The sequence below is a fragment of the Centruroides sculpturatus genome, unplaced genomic scaffold, assembly GCF_000671375.1.
Source record: "Centruroides sculpturatus isolate CEXI.00-Female unplaced genomic scaffold, Cexi_2.0 scaffold2242, whole genome shotgun sequence".
Taxonomy (NCBI): Eukaryota; Metazoa; Arthropoda; class Arachnida; order Scorpiones; family Buthidae; genus Centruroides; species Centruroides sculpturatus.
In genome coordinates, this window is record NW_019386354.1 from 20,923 (window position 1) to 45,233 (window position 24,311).

General features: G+C 28.7%; 3 protein-coding genes and 1 long non-coding RNA gene across 4 annotated transcripts in view; 2 read left to right on the plus strand and 2 right to left on the minus strand.

The window, feature by feature from the left end:
* Window positions 1–367: 367 nt before the first annotated feature.
* Window positions 368–1,720, minus strand: LOC111614657 (connectin-like). Its single transcript, XM_023356020.1, has 4 exons — window positions 1,422–1,720; window positions 933–1,334; window positions 679–827; window positions 368–606 (listed from the first exon to the last, which is right to left on the minus strand). Exons 1-4 carry the CDS (start codon window positions 1,688–1,690, stop codon window positions 455–457), a joined length of 972 nt encoding a protein of 323 aa, XP_023211788.1. The 5' UTR covers window positions 1,691–1,720; the 3' UTR covers window positions 368–454.
* A 1,671-nt stretch (window positions 1,721–3,391) lies between these two features.
* Window positions 3,392–6,491, plus strand: LOC111614658. Its single transcript, XR_002754974.1, has 3 exons — window positions 3,392–3,631; window positions 6,216–6,336; window positions 6,421–6,491. It is a non-coding gene; the product is annotated as an uncharacterized LOC111614658 (long non-coding RNA).
* A 1,904-nt stretch (window positions 6,492–8,395) lies between these two features.
* On the minus strand, window positions 8,396–9,844 carry LOC111614659 (connectin-like). Its single transcript, XM_023356022.1, has 4 exons — window positions 9,541–9,844; window positions 9,052–9,453; window positions 8,798–8,946; window positions 8,396–8,725 (listed from the first exon to the last, which is right to left on the minus strand). Exons 1-4 carry the CDS (start codon window positions 9,807–9,809, stop codon window positions 8,574–8,576), a joined length of 972 nt encoding a protein of 323 aa, XP_023211790.1. The 5' UTR covers window positions 9,810–9,844; the 3' UTR covers window positions 8,396–8,573.
* Window positions 9,845–11,748: 1,904 nt separating this feature from the next.
* Window positions 11,749–24,311, plus strand: part of LOC111614655 (CDP-diacylglycerol--glycerol-3-phosphate 3-phosphatidyltransferase, mitochondrial-like) — a gene marked incomplete at its 3' end in the record, with an annotated part of 25,445 nt that continues 12,882 nt past the window's right edge. The window contains exons 1-4 of the mRNA XM_023356019.1: window positions 11,749–11,839; window positions 15,562–15,823; window positions 15,899–15,976; window positions 21,387–21,661. Coding sequence (XP_023211787.1) covers window positions 11,802–11,839; window positions 15,562–15,823; window positions 15,899–15,976; window positions 21,387–21,661 — 653 coding nt within the window. The remainder of the gene's footprint in view (window positions 11,840–15,561; window positions 15,824–15,898; window positions 15,977–21,386; window positions 21,662–24,311) is intronic.

A 24,311-nucleotide genomic window follows, 5' to 3' on the forward strand; every position in this document is an offset into this window, starting at 1 on the left:
TTAAAGGATGTTCATACATAACTTCACTTCATCCTACACCGGAATATAATCAATTACATACCCTGAAGCCTGTTACCAGTGTGCAATTAACTTCAAAAACCGAAAAATTAAAATTTCACAAATGTTTTTGAACCTTCAACAGTTCTTGTTCAGGCAGCAATGAATTTCCGTTACAATGCGATTAAATACAAATATTATTCAAAATTCGAATACATGTTAGCCAATGAGTTTTTACTAGGCATGCGCATTATATACAGTGATACCGCGACTTACGCGAACCCGGAGTTACGCGATTTTCAAATCTCGTTGATTCGTCTTTTGTTTGAGCGCNAGTTAGTTAAAACCTATCTTGATTTCTGTTATACAGAATAGGAATTTATGTATAAGTTAATTTATAATTACAGAGACAGTGATTAAAAAATACTAAATTAATAATATATTTTAAAATTTTCAATTAGCATTCTGCATTATCAAACTCCGAAATAGTTAATTTTTCAATTCGTTTTCCAGAAAGGTGACTTGGTCTCTTGCATTCACCAGTAAATTTTATCTTGGATTTGTTCTCAATCATCCACGATAAATAAGAACAGCAATATATGTCGTTATCTAAAATTAAATATTAAATTATCAGCATTGAATAATATTTAATAGCCTATTTTATATTCATTAAATACTTACTTTCTATCTTGATCTTAATTTTTCTATTCATTAATGGAAGGAAAGTTTTCATATCTAAAATTTTTACATTGTTATTATTTAGCACTACTTCTTCTAATACTGGCATATTTACAAATATATCATTTGGAAAGGTTTGTATTTTATTATCACTAAAATAAAGTAAAAAAAAGTTATATGTTAAAGATTTGAAGTACTGTATAATTTATAATATAGTTACTATGGTATAGATTTTTTATTATATGTCTGATACATACCTTATTTTTAATGTTTTTAAAAAGTTTGCAGGGTTAGGAAACATTGTTCTACTAATCTTATTAATTTTGTTGTTATTTAACGTAATATCGTAAAGTTTTTTAAAAGGAGAAAAAGCATATTCGTCAATAAAATCGATATTATTGTTACTGAGATCAATAAGAGCTAATTTTATTGGAGAAATCAATGCAAAATCTTCGTTAACAGAGCTAAAATCCGAATTTCTTATTTCTATAGACCATAGATTCTGAAGTGAAGAAAGGCTAGACCATCTCCAGCTATCTACTCCCTCAGTATTATTAAATGTTAACCTTTCGAGTTTTTCTTCCGGTACATTCGCTACTTCGTCTTCTAAGCCCATTATAATACTATCAAATATTTTTAATTGCTTCATTTGAACCCATCTGTAATCCAAACAGCAAAAAAAATACCATATTAAATACCATATCAATTTACATTATCATATTAAAAAATATAAAACGATATCAAACCTGAATAAAGATGTTGGAAGATAGTTAAGTACACTATTCCATATTTCTAAAAAATAAATGTTAAATTTTCCATCTAGTTCTCGTAATTCTGTTTTCATATAAGCTATATTTAAAAATTCATTGCAAACAAATTTTAAGCCATGAAGTAAAACTTTTTCACAAGTACAAGAAGGAAATTTTTCCATTTCAGGACATTCATTCTTCAAAGTTTCGCATGATATTTTATAAATCGATAGAAGTAATAAAAATGCAGTTACAATATTTTTCATCCTTGCTATTCCAACACTACAATTACATAATTAAACAGACTAACAGCTTTCTTTCCTCTCATACTTCATATCTATATGATATGTTCTGATAAACTGTGATAATTTATTTCCTAAGTTTATATATATACTGCATAATTTTTATGTTTGATATACTCCATGAGGAATCAGAATTCGAATCCCAAGTGTCCCACAATTTATCATAGATAGTGCAAGTCGAAACATTCTTTCCCATCTTACTTACGTTGGCTGATCCATTGCAAACTAGACCCGTCTATAATGAGTAAACTTGCATCCGGCCATTTAATCTACACGTGCTGGTACTTCCTGCTGTCTAAATAATCAATTATTTCAATTAGTTTGTATTGCTTAAAACTTATAAGGACTGTATTCAACTTCTCTTTCATCATTTGCTATCAAACAGGGTAATGCAGTCCTTTGGAAGTATGCCTTAATAATTAACAGGGTTGCAATCTGACTTTAATCAAATTTCAGGAATACAGAAGGTGATTGCATGAACTACAAGAATTCTATGAATCTGTCCAATGCACGATAGCTTCTAGATTATCTAACACTTTTGCTTATACAGTATCTTTGTATTTTCTGACTTCAATGTTTTTCAAAGTCGGGTTATGGAAAGCTTAGGAGACAGGAGGCCCCAATTAACTGTATATAATCTTTTGATGCAACTCGAAGTCACGCTATAGTTAATTAATCGGTATCTCCTGCCCTATGCTTTTTATATCTGGTTCAAACTTTAATCTATCTCACTTCGTTCTCGGGATTAAGGAAAGACAGTTTATATGCTTTATACACAGTGGCGCATTGTAACTTTATGGAAGCCAGGCGAACTTAAATTGGAGGATTAGTATAGTGTTAACTTCAGACGTATTTCTTCGGAGGAACTTTTGTGTGAAATATTTCCTTATAAAAGATTCGTTTTGGCTCTCCTGTTATTGAAAGCCTCAGGAAATTGCCCTTTTTATCCATACGGTTTTTATAACTTTTCGCTCTGTAGGCACTAAGAGGGCCTCTTTTACCAAGTTCATTATGGGTTCAACCAGGCCCACAATGGGGCTACCGGATGATGAGGGATTGAGCCCGACATATTCAGACGGAATACGGATTCGTCCAGATTCGATTCCGGGTCCCCCAGAGCGGTAGCCTGCCATCCGGTCGTCTACCCGTAGGGTAATGTGCCACTATTTATACAATTTCCTTTAATTAATCATAATAGCACGATGTACTTTTTGAAATTGATAAAAATTTATAATCAAGTCTCGAATTTAATTATTTATTCTTTCGTTTTAGAATAAGTAACATCGATACGAATATTGTAAATAATAAGTATTTTTTAATGAGCTCCGTATACATTTTTAATGCAGATTGGTTAGGCTATAAATAGTCTTTTTTCGAATTTAACTCTTTTTTAAATATTATTTTTACGATTAAAATTAAAGAATTCGCTACACCCTTTAGTTTTATTCCGAAATTAGTTTCTCCGAATGCCCCTAGATGACGCCACCCGATTCCAAATTAAAATTATGCGAATTTTATTTAGATATAAAAGATGAAAAAATATAAACACGATAAAATAAATTTATGTAATAAACAAATCACATATTTTTATATGTAATCATTTCTATAAATATTAATTAATAAAGTACGAAAATAAAATTTAAACCGGAAATTAGATGGCGCTGCGAACGCTTAGCATGGCCTGAAAGTTGAGAAGGTTGTTTGGAAAATGTTCCATTCATATAGTCGAATTTTCGTTAAGATTCGGTAAGATAATAAAAAATAACTCGGGATATGTTATTTATATCTTCCAGTAATGCCTTATTTAAGGTTTTAATATCGTGATGGATCATCCAAGCGCTATCTTCTAAACCAGATCCTTGTATGGAGGTGCAGAGCCTTCTTCTCAACCAGGGATTTCGAGGGGTAGGTTCTTTTCCTCCGCATTATCTTTAATCTCCCCCCGATTAACTTCAATATCTGTGAAAGAAATGATCCTTAAAATATCTACCCTTCATCTTTGATTAAAATTAATATGAAAAACACTTTATCTTTTGCTATGTTTATCCTATTAACTTCACCGATTTTGCAATATTTAATCAGTTTTTCTCAGATTATAATGTGCAAACATGGTTTAATTACAGAACAAATATTCAATTATCCAATGAAATTTTAAACTGAAAGTATTTATTTTGACTGAAATATAAATTATACATGCATCAAAAGGTTAAAATTTGAACATTTGATGGCCTTGATAGAGATACATTAAGTAATCTGTTTTGTTCAAGGTAAAATGATTGCGGTATGTAATTTAAAATGATTACGTAACGACAAATGGAAGGAGTTTTATGTAGAACTTGCTGCGTACGTACTGAGCTTTCCGGCATTTAAGTTTTATTAACCTATTACGGGTTAATTTAAACTTAGTAAAGGTTAAAATTAATTAATCTATTAAATGCCAGAAAGCTTAGTACGTATGCGGATCTTAATTTGTATTGCAAGTTCTATGTAAAATTCCTTCTATCTTTAAGTTTTATTAACCTTTAATATCTTGTAGAAAATTTGTAAAATATAATTATTTTTTAGTATATTGTTATAATGACATGCTAAAATATATTTTTAACTCCTAGGTATTTTTAATTTTATTAATATTTATTGGGTAAAATGAATGCTGTATGAATTGAGATGTGCAAGATTATAAATATTAAAATGTTATTTTATAGGTAAAGAAAATAAATTGCGAAATGTTTTGTCATGTAGATAATAGGTTATTGTTGTAAAATAGTTTTGAAATGATTTAGCGTTAATTGACTGTGTGACAAATTTACAAAATCAATATCGCTTATTCACAATAATACAGTACGGTTGCCAATTTTAAGAATTAATTATATTTAGTAAGTATTTTAAATATAAAATAATTTAGATCAGAGATTTATTTATGAATTGTTAAGTAAACATTGAACTATTTACTGAACTATTGAACTATTTATTATAGATGTGATCTAGTTTTACATTTTTTTTCTAATTTTTAATATATGATATATGCTTTTTGAGTTTTATAAAATGACAACTAAATTTTCTATAAAAATACTATAAATATATGCTTCTTTCATTTAAAGAAAATTAATTTATCAATAATGTAATTTGCATTTTAATTGTTTTGATACAATTAAATTAACATTTAATATCATGTAATTACTGTAAAGTATAATTTTTATAGTATATAATTTGAATAAGAGGGTCTTACGTAAAATCCAGTTATACAGTATACAACTATACATGTAGCAGTGCTGCAATATTTTATCTTAAGCCTTGTACTTTTTGAACAGAGGCAACAAAATGTTTTTTGGAATTGTATTGTAATTTATTTCTTTCAACTATCTTATGTGAAAGAATAAATTAAAAGAAAAAATATAAATGTAAAAGATAGTTCTACATTAATTGTCAGAGTTAAGTGACTCTTTATAATGTAAACTTATTAATTATTGTAGATAGTATCTGCCAAATCTCCTAATATGCATTTTTGTGTATACTTCAATTCATACCAAGCTTTTGCCTCTATCTTATTTACCATTGCTCTTAGTAATGCAATTGTTCACTAAGAATTTTTATGGCTAATCAGCTGTTAGTTATCTGATGAGTCAAAAAACTTGTGTGATGAGCATAGATTAGTGTCAAAGTCAGATTTATTCTGTACTTTATACAGTAACTTGTGCAACCGACCTTTAGTCAATTTAAGCTTTTCAACGTTTAATATTATTTTAGAAATCCATTATATTGTTGTTGGCATTAAAATGATTCAGGAAAAATATTAAAATTTTATTGCAGTATTACACGAATGATTTCATTTTGACAGGATTGCCCAATCCAAAAATCAGTCCAAAGTTATATAACAAGACAAAATGATTCAATGTACAAAATAAGCATTGATTAAATAGAATAATAAAAATTCATTAGGTTCTATTTTTATTAAATAATTATTTTTCAGGAAAATTTCTTGATTTTAAATGTACAGTAGAATATTTTTTAATTCTTTAACTGAACACTTAATATATCTGATATCCCATACTTGACTTATTTATATATTGTAAAGAAAATATTTAAGGTGTAGATGAAATAGGTGGATACTGTATTTTTGTGAATATAACATGTGAGTTATTAGCATTTAAAAGACAGTTTGAAGGGGGTGTAGGTTATGTAATGAGGTGAATAATATGCCAATTTTAAATTGCAATTACAAACTTGTGCCCATGGAGCATTGGCTACTTCCATAGGCATGGGATATATTGTGGAGTGGGTTTAATGGATTATGCAAAACTTTTATTTTTGTTAAAGCAATTTTCTGCAGATTACGCACATAAAAATATGATGATTTACTACAAAATATGTTGCAATCAATTTGATTTGAAATAGTTTTTAAACAAATTTGTGATTTGTAATATTTGCCATCCAGTAATAAAATATTTTGTCAATATTTGCTATTGAAAAGCAAATACTTTAAAAACTTTAGATAGCACCATATGTGAAATTTAAAAAGAATATACCAGTAGTCTAAATGATGATTCATCCAAGTATCAAATTTATATGATGCAAGATGAGTTGAAATTTCTATGTCAATCAAAATTTATAATGTACGTTGATTATTATAAACTTTTTACTCATTCCAAATTTATTTTAATGATTCTAAATATTTTATTATTTTTTTTAAATACCAGATATTTTGCACTATAGGCATTAACAAGTAAAGCTAATTTATCCAGTACTATGTTCTAAACTATATTTAGTAAGTGTGTATTTTGGTTTAATTTCAATAAACTAGTCAGAACTTAAAATGCAATCGTTTTATTAAATATTTTTCTCAGTTTCTTTTATTTCTTCTAAATTGCAAAAATGAATTTGATTATTAAGAATTACTTAATTAGAAATTTAATATTGTGTTATATAACATCATATTAATCAACATTTTATAGAATTTTAATATGCAAAAGATATTAATTTAACTCGTATTAACCAATAATTAGTTCAGTTTAATATTAATANCAACGTCAAAGGATGGCTCCCTAAGACTTAGAATAAAGAACAGAAGTTCATAAGAAACACCTGGAAGTTGTTTTTCCTGACACCAGCCTAGATATAGCATTAGGCACGCTTGTAACCTTTTTGTATGAATATCGAGTGGGAGGATCGCGAGTAACTGGAGTGGATGTAGGTTTGGGCTTGAGTCAATAAGGAGATCAATATTATTGTGAGGATTTACACTCTTTTGTGAATTTTAAAGCTTCAATTTGTTTTCTCATCATTATTTCCCTTCTTCCTTACGTTTTTCAATTTTTCTTTAAACACTATTTAGCAGTATTTGATATTACAAACTTATTGCAAATCCCATGGATTAATGTTGTTAACTCAAAGGGATTTGCAAACCACCTGATGGGAACCATTGATCTGATTCAGTGTTTCTCAACCTCTAACGAATCATTACCCTCTTCAATAAAACCATTATGTTGTATCGCCCCCTTCACTTCAAAATTCCGATGCCGAGGGCCAAGGTTAATGCCAAATTCGTACTGCATTGAATAGACTAGTGACTAGTATAATGTTATTTGTTTAATGTCCGGTAATCTTTATTTTTCATTACCGAAATTTGTTTCGGACTAAATGGAACATAAACATCCTCCTGGTGAATAAGATATAAGATATTGAAATGTTTCTTGAAAATTACGTTAACTTAATACAGTTTTATCATAAATGAATGTAATGCCAATTAAGATTTTATTACACGTTCAATTGAAAACAGAGGCAATAGAAAATGAACCCGATTGCCATCACGAACAGGAGAGATCTACATAGGGACTAATAGGGCTTAAGCCCTGGGCCCACAAGTGTTAAATTCAAAGAGGTTCGAACATTTCGTCAAAATACCAAAATATACAAAAATGTAACAAACACTATAAATACATGAAACTGAACAAATTAAAATAAAACGAAATAAAAATACAAACCTATTAACATAATATATATAGAATTATATCGACCTCGCGTTATTTATTAGATTTTAATGAGCTATTCTTGATCATATACTTACAGGCCGATGGTAACGCCATAGCATCCTCGTAATTTAAACACTTGCCGGTAAGGCTAGATTTATATATTTCAAGTCTGCCTGATTACCGAGCAGTTAAAGATGGCACCCAACCGCTCTGGAGGATCCGGGTTCGTAATCCGGACGGATCGAAAATCCAAGAATTTTTCGGAGATGGTCTGTACGAATATGTCGGGCCCTTATTTAATTTCCAAATCATGAAATTTACTACAGCTCTTCCTATTCCTTATTCTCTGTCGGTCACTAATGCTCTTCCAATTTTCATATCCATCTTCTTTACCAAGTCTAACGAACAAAACTTAAACAATTTACAAGCACAAAGATGGAAGCTTTTATCTATTGATTAACATTAACTTGAATGATGATAATCATCTATTTTATGATAAAATTATATTTTAAAATAAAGTTTTGTCAATCTATATATAAGCTGTACTAAAGCTTGACAGTGTCTTGGAAATGATTGACATTTCCAGGAATATTTTTTCCGGAAAAAAGAAGAGCAATTGCATTCTTTTTAATTTTTTAATGATATTTAATGAGTAACTAAACAGCTCATCAAAATAATACAAATTAACATCAATTTACACTTTGTATTTATTATTATTGTTTAGTTTGCTAGTTGCATTTTTATATCGAAAAAAAAAAAGTTAGTTAAAACCTATCTTGATTTCTGTTATACAGAATAGGAATTTATGTATAAGTTAATTTATAATTACAGAGACAGTGATTAAAAAATACTAAATTAATAATATATTTTAAAATTTTCAATTAGCATTCTGCATTATCAAACTCCGAAATAGTTAATTTTTCAATTCGTTTTCCAGAAAGGTGACTTGGTCTCTTGCATTCACCAGTAAATTTTATCTTGGATTTGTTCTCAATCATCCACGATAAATAAGAACAGCAATATATGTCGTTATCTAAAATTAAATATTAAATTATCAGCATTGAATAATATTTAATAGCCTATTTTATATTCATTAAATACTTACTTTCTATCTTGATCTTAATTTTTCTATTCATTAATGGAAGGAAAGTTTTCATATCTAAAATTTTTACATTGTTATTATTTAGCACTACTTCTTCTAATACTGGCATATTTACAAATATATCATTTGGAAAGGTTTGTATTTTATTATCACTAAAATAAAGTAAAAAAAAGTTATATGTTAAAGATTTGAAGTACTGTATAATTTATAATATAGTTACTATGGTATAGATTTTTTATTATATGTCTGATACATACCTTATTTTTAATGTTTTTAAAAAGTTTGCAGGGTTAGGAAACATTGTTCTACTAATCTTATTAATTTTGTTGTTATTTAACGTAATATCGTAAAGTTTTTTAAAAGGAGAAAAAGCATATTCGTCAATAAAATCGATATTATTGTTACTGAGATCAATAAGAGCTAATTTTATTGGAGAAATCAATGCAAAATCTTCGTTAACAGAGCTAAAATCCGAATTTCTTATTTCTATAGACCATAGATTCTGAAGTGAAGAAAGGCTAGACCATCTCCAGCTATCTACTCCCTCAGTATTATTAAATGTTAACCTTTCGAGTTTTTCTTCCGGTACATTCGCTACTTCGTCTTCTAAGCCCATTATAATACTATCAAATATTTTTAATTGCTTCATTTGAACCCATCTGTAATCCAAACAGCAAAAAAAATACCATATTAAATACCATATCAATTTACATTATCATATTAAAAAATATAAAACGATATCAAACCTGAATAAAGATGTTGGAAGATAGTTAAGTACACTATTCCATATTTCTAAAAAATAAATGTTAAATTTTCCATCTAGTTCTCGTAATTCTGTTTTCATATAAGCTATATTTAAAAATTCATTGCAAACAAATTTTAAGCCATGAAGTAAAACTTTTTCACAAGTACAAGAAGGAAATTTTTCCATTTCAGGACATTCATTCTTCAAAGTTTCGCATGATATTTTATAAATCGATAGAAGTAATAAAACTGCAGTTACAATATTTTTCATCCTTGCTATTCCAACACTACAATTACATAATTAAACAGACTAACAGCTTTCTTTCCTCTCATACTTCATATCTATATGATATGTTCTGATAAACTGTGATAATTTATTTCCTAAGTTTATATATATACTGCATAATTTTTATGTTTGATATACTCCATGAGGAATCAGAATTCGAATCCCAAGTGTCCCACAATTTATCATAGATAGTGCAAGTCGAAACATTCTTTCCCATCTTACTTACGTTGGCTGATCCATTGCAAACTAGACCCGTCTATAATGAGTAAACTTGCATCCGGCCATTTAATCTACACGTGCTGGTACTTCCTGCTGTCTAAATAATCAATTATTTCAATTAGTTTGTATTGCTTAAAACTTATAAGGACTGTATTCAACTTCTCTTTCATCATTTGCTATCAAACAGGGTAATGCAGTCCTTTGGAAGTATGCCTTAATAATTAACAGGGTTGCAATCTGACTTTAATCAAATTTCAGGAATACAGAAGGTGATTGCATGAACTACAAGAATTCTATGAATCTGTCCAATGCACGATAGCTTCTAGATTATCTAACACTTTTGCTTATACAGTATCTTTGTATTTTCTGACTTCAATGTTTTTCAAAGTCGGGTTATGGAAAGCTTAGGAGACAGGAGGCCCCAATTAACTGTATATAATCTTTTGATGCAACTCGAAGTCACGCTATAGTTAATTAATCGGTATCTCCTGCCCTATGCTTTTTATATCTGGTTCAAACTTTAATCTATCTCACTTCGTTCTCGGGATTAAGGAAAGACAGTTTATATGCTTTATACACAGTGGCGCATTGTAACTTTATGGAAGCCAGGCGAACTTAAATTGGAGGATTAGTATAGTGTTAACTTCAGACGTATTTCTTCGGAGGAACTTTTGTGTGAAATATTTCCTTATAAAAGATTCGTTTTGGCTCTCCTGTTATTGAAAGCCTCAGGAAATTGCCCTTTTTATCCATACGGTTTTTATAACTTTTCGCTCTGTAGGCACTAAGAGGGCCTCTTTTACCAAGTTCATTATGGGTTCAACCAGGCCCACAATGGGGCTACCGGATGATGAGGGATTGAGCCCGACATATTCAGACGGAATACGGATTCGTCCAGATTCGATTCCGGGTCCCCCAGAGCGGTAGCCTGCCATCCGGTCGTCTACCCGTAGGGTAATGTACCACTATTTATACAATTTCCTTTAATTAATCATAATAGCACGATGTACTTTTTGAAATTGATAAAACTTTATAATCAAGTCTCGAATTTAATTATTTATTCTTTCGTTTTAGAATAAGTAACATCGATACGAATATTCCAAATAATAAGTATTTTTTAATGAGCTCCGTATACATTTTTAATGCAGATTGGTTAGGCTATAAATAGTCTTTTTTCGAATTTAACTCTTTTTTAAATATTATTTTTACGAATAAAATTAAAAAATTCGCTACACCCTTTAGTTTTATTCCGATGTACTTTTTGAAATTGATAAAAATTTATAATCAAGTCTCGAATTTAATTATTTATTCTTTCGTTTTAGAATAAGTAACATCGATACGAATATTGTAAATAATAAGTATTTTTTAATGAGCTCCGTATACATTTTTAATGCAGATTGGTTAGGCTATAAATAGTCTTTTTTCGAATTTAACTCTTTTTTAAATATTATTTTTACGAATAAAATTAAAAAATTCGCTACACCCTTTAGTTTTATTCCGAAATTAGTTTCTCCGAATGCCCCTAGATGACGCCACCCGATTCCAAATTAAAATTATGCGAATTTTATTTAGATATAAAAGATGAAAAAATATAAACACGATAAAATAAATTTATGTAATAAACAAATCACATATTTTTATATGTAATCATTTCTATAAATATTAATTAATAAAGTACGAAAATAAAATTTAAACCGGAAATTAGATGGCGCTGCGAACGCTTAGCATGGCCTGAAAGTTGAGAAGGTTGTTTGGAAAATGTTCCATTCATATAGTCGAATTTTCGTTAAGATTCGGTAAGATAATAAAAAATAACTCGGGATATGTTATTTATATCTTCCAGTAATGCCTTATTTAAGGTTTTAATATCGTGATGGATCATCCAAGCGCTATCTTCTAAACCAGATCCTTGTATGGAGGTGCAGAGCCTTCTTCTCAACCAGGGATTTCGAGGGGTAGGTTCTTTTCCTCCGCATTATCTTTAATCTCCCCCCGATTAACTTCAATATCTGTGAAAGAAATGATCCTTAAAATATCTACCCTTCATCTTTGATTAAAATTAATATGAAAAACACTTTATCTTTTGCTATGTTTATCCTATTAACTTCACCGATTTTGCAATATTTAATCAGTTTTTCTCAGATTATAATGTGCAAACATGGTTTAATTACAGAACAAATATTCAATTATCCAATGAAATTTTAAACTGAAAGTATTTATTTTGACTGAAATATAAATTATACATGCATCAAAAGGTTAAAATTTGAACATTTGATGGCCTTGATAGAGATACATTAAGTAATCTGTTTTGTTCAAGGTAAAATGATTGCGGTATGTAATTTAAAATGATTACGTAACGACAAATGGAAGGAGTTTTATGTAGAACTTGCTGCGTACGTACTGAGCTTTCCGGCATTTAAGTTTTATTAACCTATTACGGGTTAATTTAAACTTAGTAAAGGTTAAAATTAATTAATCTATTAAATGCCGGAAAGCTTAGTACCTATGCGGATCTTAATTTGTATTGCAAGTTCTATGTAAAATTCCTTCTATCTTTAAGTTTTATTAACCTTTAATATCTTGTAGAAAATTTGTAAAATATAATTATTTTTTAGTATATTGTTATAATGACATGCTAAAATATATTTTTAACTCCTAGGTATTTTTAATTTTATTAATATTTATTGGGTAAAATGAATGCTGTATGAATTGAGATGTGCAAGATTATAAATATTAAAATGTTATTTTATAGGTAAAGAAAATAAATTGCGAAATGTTTTGTCATGTAGATAATAGGTTATTGTTGTAAAATAGTTTTGAAATGATTTAGCGTTAATTGACTGTGTGACAAATTTACAAAATCAATATCGCTTATTCACAATAATACAGTACGGTTGCCAATTTTAAGAATTAATTATATTTAGTAAGTATTTTAAATATAAAATAATTTAGATCAGAGATTTATTTATGAATTGTTAAGTAAACATTGAACTATTTACTGAACTATTGAACTATTTATTATAGATGTGATCTAGTTTTACATTTTTTTTCTAATTTTTAATATATGATATATGCTTTTTGAGTTTTATAAAATGACAACTAAATTTTCTATAAAAATACTATAAATATATGCTTCTTTCATTTAAAGAAAATTAATTTATCAATAATGTAATTTGCATTTTAATTGTTTTGATACAATTAAATTAACATTTAATATCATGTAATTACTGTAAAGTATAATTTTTATAGTATATAATTTGAATAAGAGGGTCTTACGTAAAATCCAGTTATACAGTATACAACTATACATGTAGCAGTGCTGCAATATTTTATCTTAAGCCTTGTACTTTTTGAACAGAGGCAACAAAATGTTTTTTGGAATTGTATTGTAATTTATTTCTTTCAACTATCTTATGTGAAAGAATAAATTAAAAGAAAAAATATAAATGTAAAAGATAGTTCTACATTAATTGTCAGAGTTAAGTGACTCTTTATAATGTAAACTTATTAATTATTGTAGATAGTATCTGCCAAATCTCCTAATATGCATTTTTGTGTATACTTCAATTCATACCAAGCTTTTGCCTCTATCTTATTTACCATTGCTCTTAGTAATGCAATTGTTCACTAAGAATTTTTATGGCTAATCAGCTGTTAGTTATCTGATGAGTCAAAAAACTTGTGTGATGAGCATAGATTAGTGTCAAAGTCAGATTTATTCTGTACTTTATACAGTAACTTGTGCAACCGACCTTTAGTCAATTTAAGCTTTTCAACGTTTAATATTATTTTAGAAATCCATTATATTGTTGTTGGCATTAAAATGATTCAGGAAAAATATTAAAATTTTATTGCAGTATTACACGAATGATTTCATTTTGACAGGATTGCCCAATCCAAAAATCAGTCCAAAGTTATATAACAAGACAAAATGATTCAATGTACAAAATAAGCATTGATTAAATAGAATAATAAAAATTCATTAGGTTCTATTTTTATTAAATAATTATTTTTCAGGAAAATTTCTTGATTTTAAATGTACAGTAGAATATTTTTTAATTCTTTAACTGAACACTTAATATATCTGATATCCCATACTTGACTTATTTATATATTGTAAAGAAAATATTTAAGGTGTAGATGAAATAGGTGGATACTGTATTTTTGTGAATATAACATATGAGTTATTAGCATTTAAAAGACAGTTTGAAGGGGGTGTAGGTTATGTAATGAGGTGAATAATATGCCAATTTTAAATTGCAATTACAAACTTGTGCCCATGGAGCATTGGCTACTTCCATAGGCATGGGATATATTGTGGAGTGGGTTTAATGGATTATGCAAAACTTTTATTTTTGTTAAAGCAATTTTCTGCAGATTACGCACATAAAAATATGATGATTTACTACAAAATATGTTGCAATCAATTTGATTTGAAATAGTTTTTAAACAAATTTGTGATTTGTAATATTTGCCATCCAGTAATAAAATATTTTGTCAATATTTGCTATTGAAAAGCAAATACTTTAAAAACTTTAGATAGCACCATATGTGAAATTTAAAAAGAATATACCAGTAGTCTAAATGATGATTCATCCAAGTATCAAATTTATATGATGCAAGATGAGTTGAAATTTCTATGTCAATCAAAATTTATAATGTACGTTGATTATTATAAACTTTTTACTCATTCCAAATTTATTTTAATGATTCTAAATATTTTATTATTTTTTTTAAATACCAGATATTTTGCACTATAGGCATTAACAAGTAAAGCTAATTTATCCAGTACTATGTTCTAAACTATATTTAGTAAGTGTGTATTTTGGTTTAATTTCAATAAACTAGTCAGAACTTAAAATGCAATCGTTTTATTAAATATTTTTCTCAGTTTCTTTTATTTCTTCTAAATTGCAAAAATGAATTTGATTATTAAGAATTACTTAATTAGAAATTTAATATTGTGTTATATAACATCATATTAATCAACATTTTATAGAATTTTAATATGCAAAAGATATTAATTTAACTCGTATTAACCAATAATTAGTTCAGTTTAATATTAATAAATTTTTGTTGTATATCTTAATTATTATCCATTTATTTAATTATTTTTTGTAATTTATATTTGATAATTGTTTGCAAAAAACAGTAATTTTTAAATACTGGAGAATTATAAATTATTTACTTTAAAATATAATAAAATGTACAATCTTCTTCTTTAATACTTTTGAGTAACAAGGTCCACAAAATTTGCATTAAGTAATAATAAGAGAATAGATTAGAAAACTTCATTAAATTCTGAATACTAAATATAGCTGTGTGTTCTCAACGTTTAAAAATAATTTGCTTGAATGTTATTTAAAGCAAAAATAGATTTTAGAATTTAAAATGTATATATATATATATTTTTAATTTATTAAAAACTTATTTGCTTAAATATTAATATTACAAGTAAAAAAAAAATGTTTTTCTTTAACTATACTTTATATTTTATGAATAAATTTTGATTTTTCAGATATTATGCTGTTCAAAGGAGAAAGCAGATTTATTGTTTACTGTGTGGTGTTACAACTTGTGGTTTACATATTCCATTTTTAATGGGTACAAAAGATATTAGTTTTATGGCAGAAAATAATATAGCATCAATGAGTGAAAATAGTTGCATTTCTGGTGAAAGTGAATTTTCCTGGTTGGATGAATTTGGTCCAAAATTTGGTGTTAGTGCAAAGAATATTAAAATTTTACATGAACCATCACAATTTTTTCAAAATTTAAAAGTTCGTATGCATATTTAAATAATGTAAAATTAAAATTTATGATTCATTTCTCATGCTGATTATTTTTCTTTTAAGGATTATACACTGAAAGCTACAAAAAGAATTACACTTGCTTCATTGTATATTGGTACAGGCCCACTTGAAGAAGAATTAGTAAGTAGAATTTAATTTATTTACTTACATATGTTACTGAGAGTATTAAATAAAATAAAGTAAAATTTAAATTTCAACAATTTATACATCTCAAATTACTATATTTTTTATAATTATGTTGGTAAAGTACTATTAGGATATGATTTCAATGCACACAAAAAATTTTATTGATGAGATGAGTTAGTTTAAATGTTAAATTATATAACAGTGATGGCAAATTTTAAAATTTTATGTAATTAAGCTTTGCAATACACTCGTATCCTGCTTAAAGTGCCCTGCTATGCTATTTTATTATTGGCACTTTAGCAATTTGTACCACTCATTTGATAAGTTCAGTCAATAGTTTGTAGTAATTTGTCTGAAATCCTATATTCAGTTAGCTTTTGTGTATATTTTGTCATATATTTTTAGGTATTCTAACCCATTATACTGTGATTAAGTACATTGATGTGCAAAACTTAAGCAGCAATTGTTTTTTAACTCTGCAAGAAATCACCTGGGAGATATGAAATTCAGAATACAGATACTTAAAGGATGAAGAAATCATACTAATGCAAAAATGAATAGAACACATACAGTAAGGAATCAAACAAAAAAAGAGTAGAATTGTTATTGAAAGAGTAGAATTGGTACATGAAAGAGTTACATACTCTCATATCACCTAAGATGTCTTCTTCCTGATATTTGCATATGAATCACCTTTCTATTGAATTGGGTGTTCAGTGTACTGATTGCAACAAGCCCTTTTCTACAATTTCATGGCTGTCTGCTTAAAAATTATATTGTTGCTTAAATTTTGCATGTCAGTGTATAAAAAGATTTTTTTTCAAACTATAGATATACATAAAGTCATATAAATTCTGTTTTATTAACAAATTATAATTAAAAATTGAATTATGACTATTTACAAAAAATTTTCTAATTTTTCGAGTCTATCTTTCATCCTTTTAACACACCACAGAAGTAAGAGTATATTCATGTTATCATGTATGCTGTTATGCAAATTATAATTACGTTTTTTATCCTTACTCTGTTTCAAGAAAGGAGGAACACTGTATTTTTGTTTTTTTATGTATTTATTATGAAGTAATCCTAATAACAAAATGTTTTTCCTTGCTAGTAGTAAGCATCCTAGCTGAACCATTTTGATTGTTACTTCCATACAGTGCAATAATTCTCACTTCCCTGTGACAAGTTCAATGCAATCATGATATCATCATCTCCAAACCACTTTCTCTCATTTGCTTGTGTCGATGTAGTTGTACTGTACTTAATGAAAGTGAGAAACGTCACCATCTATTCTCATCCCCTATTCTTGCTCGCTCACATCTGGATAGTCTTACCCTAAGAGTTAGGGTGCATCCACACATTCGCTATTTGCTGAATGTGGAATATTTACCTTTTGCCAAACTTTGCCAAAGTGTTTGTCAGTTGTCGAGCTCACATGTATACACATTTAATTATTTGTAGAGCATTTGTTCAAAAACGAAGAATGTTCATCCACGATCTAGAAAATGGACAATTCTCAAACAATAATTTATGCCATGGCTTTTATAGTTATGAGTAGTTCAATCTTTCAATGAAAACAAAAGTCTAAAAGAGGAAGGTAGTGGATGATATTACTTCACCAAAGAAGAAAAGTGTGAATGTGAAAAAGAAAGGAATTTTAAAAAAACAACACAATAAAACCAAAAGCAAAAAGACCAGAAAAACTATGTGGAAAAAAATGAAATATTTAAACTACAAACGAAATCAAAAAATAAACTAAATTCAAAAATAAAAGACTAGATCTAGTTTTAAAAAAAACTAAAATGAAAACACTGATGACTAAATCGACACATTTGCTATTTGCCGAATGCAAATAGTGTGGATGTACTGTACGACATGAATATGTGGATGTAAGTATTTTTCTGCTTTGATTCAGCACTATTTACCAACAAGAATCCGGAAACAGTGAATACTGAATATTAGTCATAAGTAAACCATCCACACTACTCAGTGTTTGTTGAATGTTTGCTTGGCTTTTGGCAAATAGTGAATGTGTGGATGTGCTCTTAGCAAATTTAGTTAGTTGTTCAATATGAAAATCAGAATTATTGCAACCACATAGTTATTTATTAAAAGTTTAGATATAAGCCTGCACAAAGTTACCAATTTTTAAGTAACTAAATTCTTAAAAGCTAATGCTTTTTAGAATTTTTTTATTATTTTTAGTAAATTTAAAATGATCTATCTTTTGTAATTTGTTGTTTAAAAGTGAAACTCAATTTATATCATTAAGGAATCTCTTAAAATTCTTCAATATTTTTGTTCTAGAATCTAAAATATACACTGTTTACTAAATTTTTGAATTTATATAGAAAAACCTTAAATATTAATGACTATATCTGAAGCTGTTTATCCACATTGAAGAGTTCAATACACTTGAAATTATACATATTGGTTGTAACTTTTAGATTGAATGTCAGAAAAATTCCAATGTCTCAAAGACAAAAATTTAGCTATATTGACTTTATGTAGTAAAGACAATGCATTTGCCAATCCTAAACCTTGCAGACAGTTTATAGAATATAGCACTATCTATTGTTGATTTATAATAATCAAATATATTATTAAAAATATAATTTTTTTTGTTAGTTATATTGTTTAAATCTCAATATCATAATTTCTCATAAATCATAAAATCAGAAGATTACACAGATCACATAGTTTGTTTTCCATCATGGTGGATAATTGTGAAGCATGTAATAAAGCAAATAGGCCTAAGATAAGAAAAAAAAAGATCACTAAAGATATTGATTTTTGAAAATGAGGTGGTATGAAAATACATTCAATGATCATAGGTTTTATACAATCTCTCTACACACTGGTGTTTAAATAAAATAAAATAAATTACTCCTCAAACCTTTAACCGGAATGCTTCTATTTTTAGAATTGCGAATGTTTTCGTCGCCCCTCCTGGGCTCTTCTTCAGGCTATAACGAATGGGCCTTTAATATTCAAATAAAGGTTTGAGGAGTAATTTATTTTATTTTATCATAGGTTTTCTTCTTAACTTCAATTCAGTTTTTCTACAGTATGTATAAATATATATCTTTTTAATATTTGTGCAAAAGAATTGGACACCTGCTAGTATTAGTATAAATGTTCAATAAATCAAATAATATTCTTGGTGTAAAAATATTATGATTCTAGTTTTTTAGAATTTAATAAACTATTTAAAAAAAATTTTTGCAAACACTATAGTACTTGAATTAATACTTTAATATGAGGTGATATCAGAAAGTTCCAGGACTGGTCCCATTACAAAAAAATATTTACTTTATTTATATTTGGTTAGCGTCACCTTTAAAGTACTCCCCTTGTGCATTGATATACCACTCCCAGTGCATCTGCCACTTTTGGAAAGCTCCCTGGAAGTCTTTCTTCAAGGGTGTCAAGCACCTCCTGCAATTTGTGTTGGATCTCTTCCACGGTTTCAAAATGATGACTTTTCAGTTTCATTTTCATTTTTGGGAACAGGAAGAAATCACAGGGAGCCAAATCAGGCAAGTAAGGCAGATGAAGAAAAGTTGTGATGTTGTTGCAGGCTCTGTGAGTAGGTTCATTGTTGTGATGAAGGACCCAGTTGCATTGGCTCCAGAGTTGAGGTCTCTTTTGCTGAATGTTCTTCATTTACCTCAGAGCATTGCAGTAGAACTTGGCGTTGACAGTCCTGCCCTTGGGGACAAATTCATAGTGCACAACCCCACGAATGTCAAAAAAATGTTCGTGTTTTTGGTTGCGCTCCTGACCTGCCTCACCTTCTTTGGTCATGGAGATGTTGGGTTCTTCCACTATGAAGACTGTTGTTTAGTCTCTGGGTCGTAACCATAGACCCATGTCTCATCCTCAGTGGTGATTGTTGACAAGAGGTTTGGGTCATCTGCAACCTGCTGACGAAGATCCTCACACACTTCAAACACAGTACGCCTTCTGTTCTGGTGTCAGAAGCCTGGGCACAAACTTTGCAGAGACACAGCATGTTTAACTCCTTCATCAGAATTGCGTAGACTGTCCTGTACAACATATTGATGATGACAGCAATGTCTGCAATAGTTCTCTGATGATCCTCATGCACAAGTTGCCTAATTTTTTTCAACATTTTTGGGGGTTGTGCTTGTGGATGGTTGACCTGATCTGTTGTCTTCCAGCAATGTTCTGCCATCTTTGAAACGTGCATGCCACTCAAAACACATTGTTCTACTCATTGCAGCATCCCCATAAGCCTGCCGAATCATTTTGAAGGTCTCCTTTCCAGTTTTGCTGAGTTTAACATATAATTTGATGTTGGTTCTCTGCTTGATTTTGATGTCCATACTGAAATCACAGATGGGCCTGCGTGCATGGTCACTCAACTCCACATTGTGCAAAAACCGTTATTCACAAAATGGCGTCACTCAGCATACTAATTCCCAATGGTCAGTACTCCCCACAACTGCCAACACATCTCTGTGCTGCCCTCTGTTATCAAGCTAAGAGATCTGTCCCAGAAGTTTTTATACTACCTCGTATGCTATTTTGTTATTGCCAACATACAACAGCACAAAATGTAATTATTGTGTAATGAAAAGTACTGAATGAAATCTTTGATGATTTGATTGACACATCATTTCCAAATTAGAAATATTGGTATAAGTTAAATTTAATGTAAAAGTTATTTGTAGAAAGTAAATGTGGAACAAAATAGTCTGATATTGTCTTATCATGAAAACAGATTGTTTTCAATATTCAAATTGATGAAATGAATGGGCAGATAGCTGAGATGGTAAAGGCATCAGCCTTCTACTCTGGGAAACCTGGGTTCAAGTCCAAGTCATATATCTTGGAAATTTTTTGTGTGATCTTTTCCAGATAAGTTGGATGCTCTTCATCTCTTAACACACAGCCAATTTGGGTCTGGCCAAACACATGGGGTGGGTATTGGTATTTTAAACCAACAGGGCAGAGAGAATTAAACTGAAAACAAAAAATTAATAAAATGTGCACTTAAAAAATATTTTAAACAGAATAAATAAATATTATTTAATGGTAAATTTGAGATACAATCAGAAAAATTATTTGAATTGAATTTTTAAATCTTATTTTATACTACAATAGACCTCCACTTTTACAATTTAATTGGGTTCTGGAAAAACATTTCAACCTATTTTCTTAGTTTCATAAATTGAAATTATGTTACTGAAAATAGTTTTAGCACAGCAGAGACTGTATGAAATTCCATTTCAGCATTTCATACAGTCATAATAGAAAATTTATATGTCATAAAGATGGAATTGAAAAGTGAAGATCTGTTGTATTAATTTTATAAAATTGTAAATAATGATTATAAATATCATTAATTAAATATATATATTTTTACTTTATATAGATATCTTGTCTACATTCGGCTTTAGAGAAATCTGATGGTAAAGTAAAAGCAAAAGTACTTGTTGATTTTACTCGAGGTTCTAGAGGACAAAAGAATACACGGACATTATTACTACCCTTACTTCGTGACTTTCCTTGTGATATAAATGTTGCTCTTTATCATACACCTTCTCTTAGAGGATGGATTAAGACACTTCTTCCTGAACGATGGAATGAAACTATCAGTTTAACACATCTAAAAGTTTACTTATTTGATAACACTATAATTTTAAGTGGGTAAGTCTTTGAACTTGTGTTTTATGCTTTAAAATTTGAAACATTATGAATTGATGAATATAAATGAGGATTAACTTAAACATAATATTTTGTCCCAAAAAAGTTATAAAAATTCAATGGAGTCAGAAATTTCTTCTTTTGTTTTCTTCTTACATAAAATGTAAAATTATGAAAAAATTATATTTTTCTTTCCCTTCTGACTTTCGGATAGTATAAAACTTCAATTTTTTAAAAAAAACAAGCCAATAGTGACTATAAAAATTTTTCAAAAAAAGAGTTTAAAAAGGTATAAAAAAGAAAATAATCTGCAGAGAAAAAACTTTTATTTACATTATTACTAACAAGCTTCCCATATGCATTTCGCCTACGGCCTCTTCAGTGGGGCTTACAGCACAAAATCTACGTTCTAACAATCAACTCATTGAAGAGCCACTTATACGGTTAACAAAATATTTTTTGTTAACCGTATAATTATAATATTTTGTAATTAGAAAAAATATTTCATTTTCCCATTTTTATCTTTAAGGCTTCTGTGCTTTAAAACTGAAAAATAGTTACTGTATTTTCACTTCATTTAGTAATATTTCAAGTTGTATGTGTGTGATGAAGGACCCTCAAATGTGCATGAGCTCACCCCCCCACACACACACATATATATACAGTAAAACCTTTGAATAGCAGACATTGTCAAGAGCCAAGAAGTTTGTCTGCTATTTAGAGGTGTCTACTATTCGGAGATACATGCTGGTGAAGAATATGATGGATTATGAGAACATCAAATTTATGTTAGGAATGTGAAAATATCAAAAAGTATATGTAGCATATATAATTAAAATATATATACAATATATTATTTATCTTTTCAGCTGTAAAAATCACATTTTAATTTAATTCTAAAATATTATAGTAAACAGGTTGTACAGGATATTTTAATTAAATGGAACAGAAAAACTAAGACAAACCATAAGTGTTGATAAATTAAAATGACCTGAGTGGAAGTAACAAAAAAGAAAAATGAGACTGTTATTATGAACAGAAGGGTTTAGGTGATGAAAGTTTGAATGTGGAGTTATGAAGGCAATTTGCTAGCCACTTCAAGAGAAAAGAAATGTATTCAGTATTCTTGTATCTATAACATCATATATGACCTGACTAATAAAAATTGATACAGTGATTTGTCTACTTTGTAGTTATCGAGTAGGTGTAATTTTTAAAACATTTTTGCTTTTTTCAATAAACAATTTATTAAAAATTACATTTAAGTCACCACAAAGCTGTTAAGATCATAAATTCAAGAAAACCAAATATCTTCTTACACTTTAAATTGGTCAGCAAGTCACCTTTGTAACAAACCTTTGAACTTTTACCACATAAATGCTGTTGTCATAACCTTAAAACTGTTTCTTTTTCATTACTACCGAACTATGGTTCTTGTCAAATGAATGAATAATTTTGGAAAAGTTTATGGTTTCTTGGTATCAAAAGCTTAATTCCAACAATAAGACAAAAGTTTAATAACATTAATATGTATGATGATAAATGGTGATTGACAACTTAACCAGATTAGTCTTCTCTAACAAATAAAGGATATTATTCTATTTTTTACAACCTGCCCTCCTCTCCTATTCTTATTTTAAGCTAGTCTTTATTCGATGCTTACTGTCAAAATTCGTTCTCTGAAAGAGGGTTTGAACTGATTTGTTGTTTCAGTTTTTAAATATTATGTACATAATTAATTCTTTTGGAATATTGAAGGCAGGACTTTGTGTTTTCATAAGGTAGTTATCAACTATTTAGAGTGTCTGCTATTCAAGAGTATTCATTAATGGAAGTTTCACTGTATATACATATATATATATATATACAGTGAAACTTCCATTATTATTCATATTAAAATTATATAATTTTTTAAATATATATACAGGGTGTATCAGAATGACATTTTAAAAATTTGGGGGATTGTAGAGGATGAAATTTTGAATTTTTTGATATAAAGAACCCATAGTCGGAAATGTGATATAAAGTTTCTACAGTGGTAGGAAGTGCTTGACCACCCTTTACTTTGATAGTTAACCTTCCGTCCATTGACATCATGTTATTGTTATTGACTTCTTCCTCTGAGGTTATGTAAAGTCCCTTGTGTACACAACACCTGTAGGAACAGTTCAGGAGCTTATGGAGAGCAACATTTAATACCATCAGAGGGGAGCATGTCATCTTACAGAGAGTCAGACACAACATGGTTTGTCATTGCCCATTATGTAACGAAGTTGGTGGTTGTCACATTGAACATTTACTCTAAAGTAGTGCAGCCACTGATTCAATGTACAGTTTGATTGTACTCTACTATTTTGTCAATAAAACTTGTCATAAATACTGTATTCTGCTGTTTCATTCAGCATACTGACTGCAAAGTGCTGTAGAAACTTTATATCACATTTCCGGCTATGGGTTCCTTATATCAAAATGTTCAAAATTTCACCCTCTACAATCCCCCAAATTTTTAAAATGTCATTCTGATACATCTTGTGTATATATACACAGTGAAACCTAACACATACACACACATATATATATATATATATATATGTTTGGAATAATTTAAATTTGATATTAAACTGATTTCACAAATCTTATTCTAAATTTAACT

Coding starts and splice junctions, on each gene's coding strand:
- LOC111614657 (XM_023356020.1), bottom strand. CDS start 1,690: ATGAAAAATATTGTAACTGCATTTTTATTACTTCTATCGATTTATAAA. Junction 1,335..1,421: donor CTTCCAACATCTTTATTCAG/GTTTGATATCGT, acceptor TTTGGATTACAG/ATGGGTTCAAATGAAGCAAT. Junction 607..678: donor AATTAAGATCAAGATAGAAA/GTAAGTATTTAA, acceptor ATTTAATTTTAG/ATAACGACATATATTGCTGT.
- LOC111614659 (XM_023356022.1), bottom strand. CDS start 9,809: ATGAAAAATATTGTAACTGCAGTTTTATTACTTCTATCGATTTATAAA. Junction 9,454..9,540: donor CTTCCAACATCTTTATTCAG/GTTTGATATCGT, acceptor TTTGGATTACAG/ATGGGTTCAAATGAAGCAAT. Junction 8,726..8,797: donor AATTAAGATCAAGATAGAAA/GTAAGTATTTAA, acceptor ATTTAATTTTAG/ATAACGACATATATTGCTGT.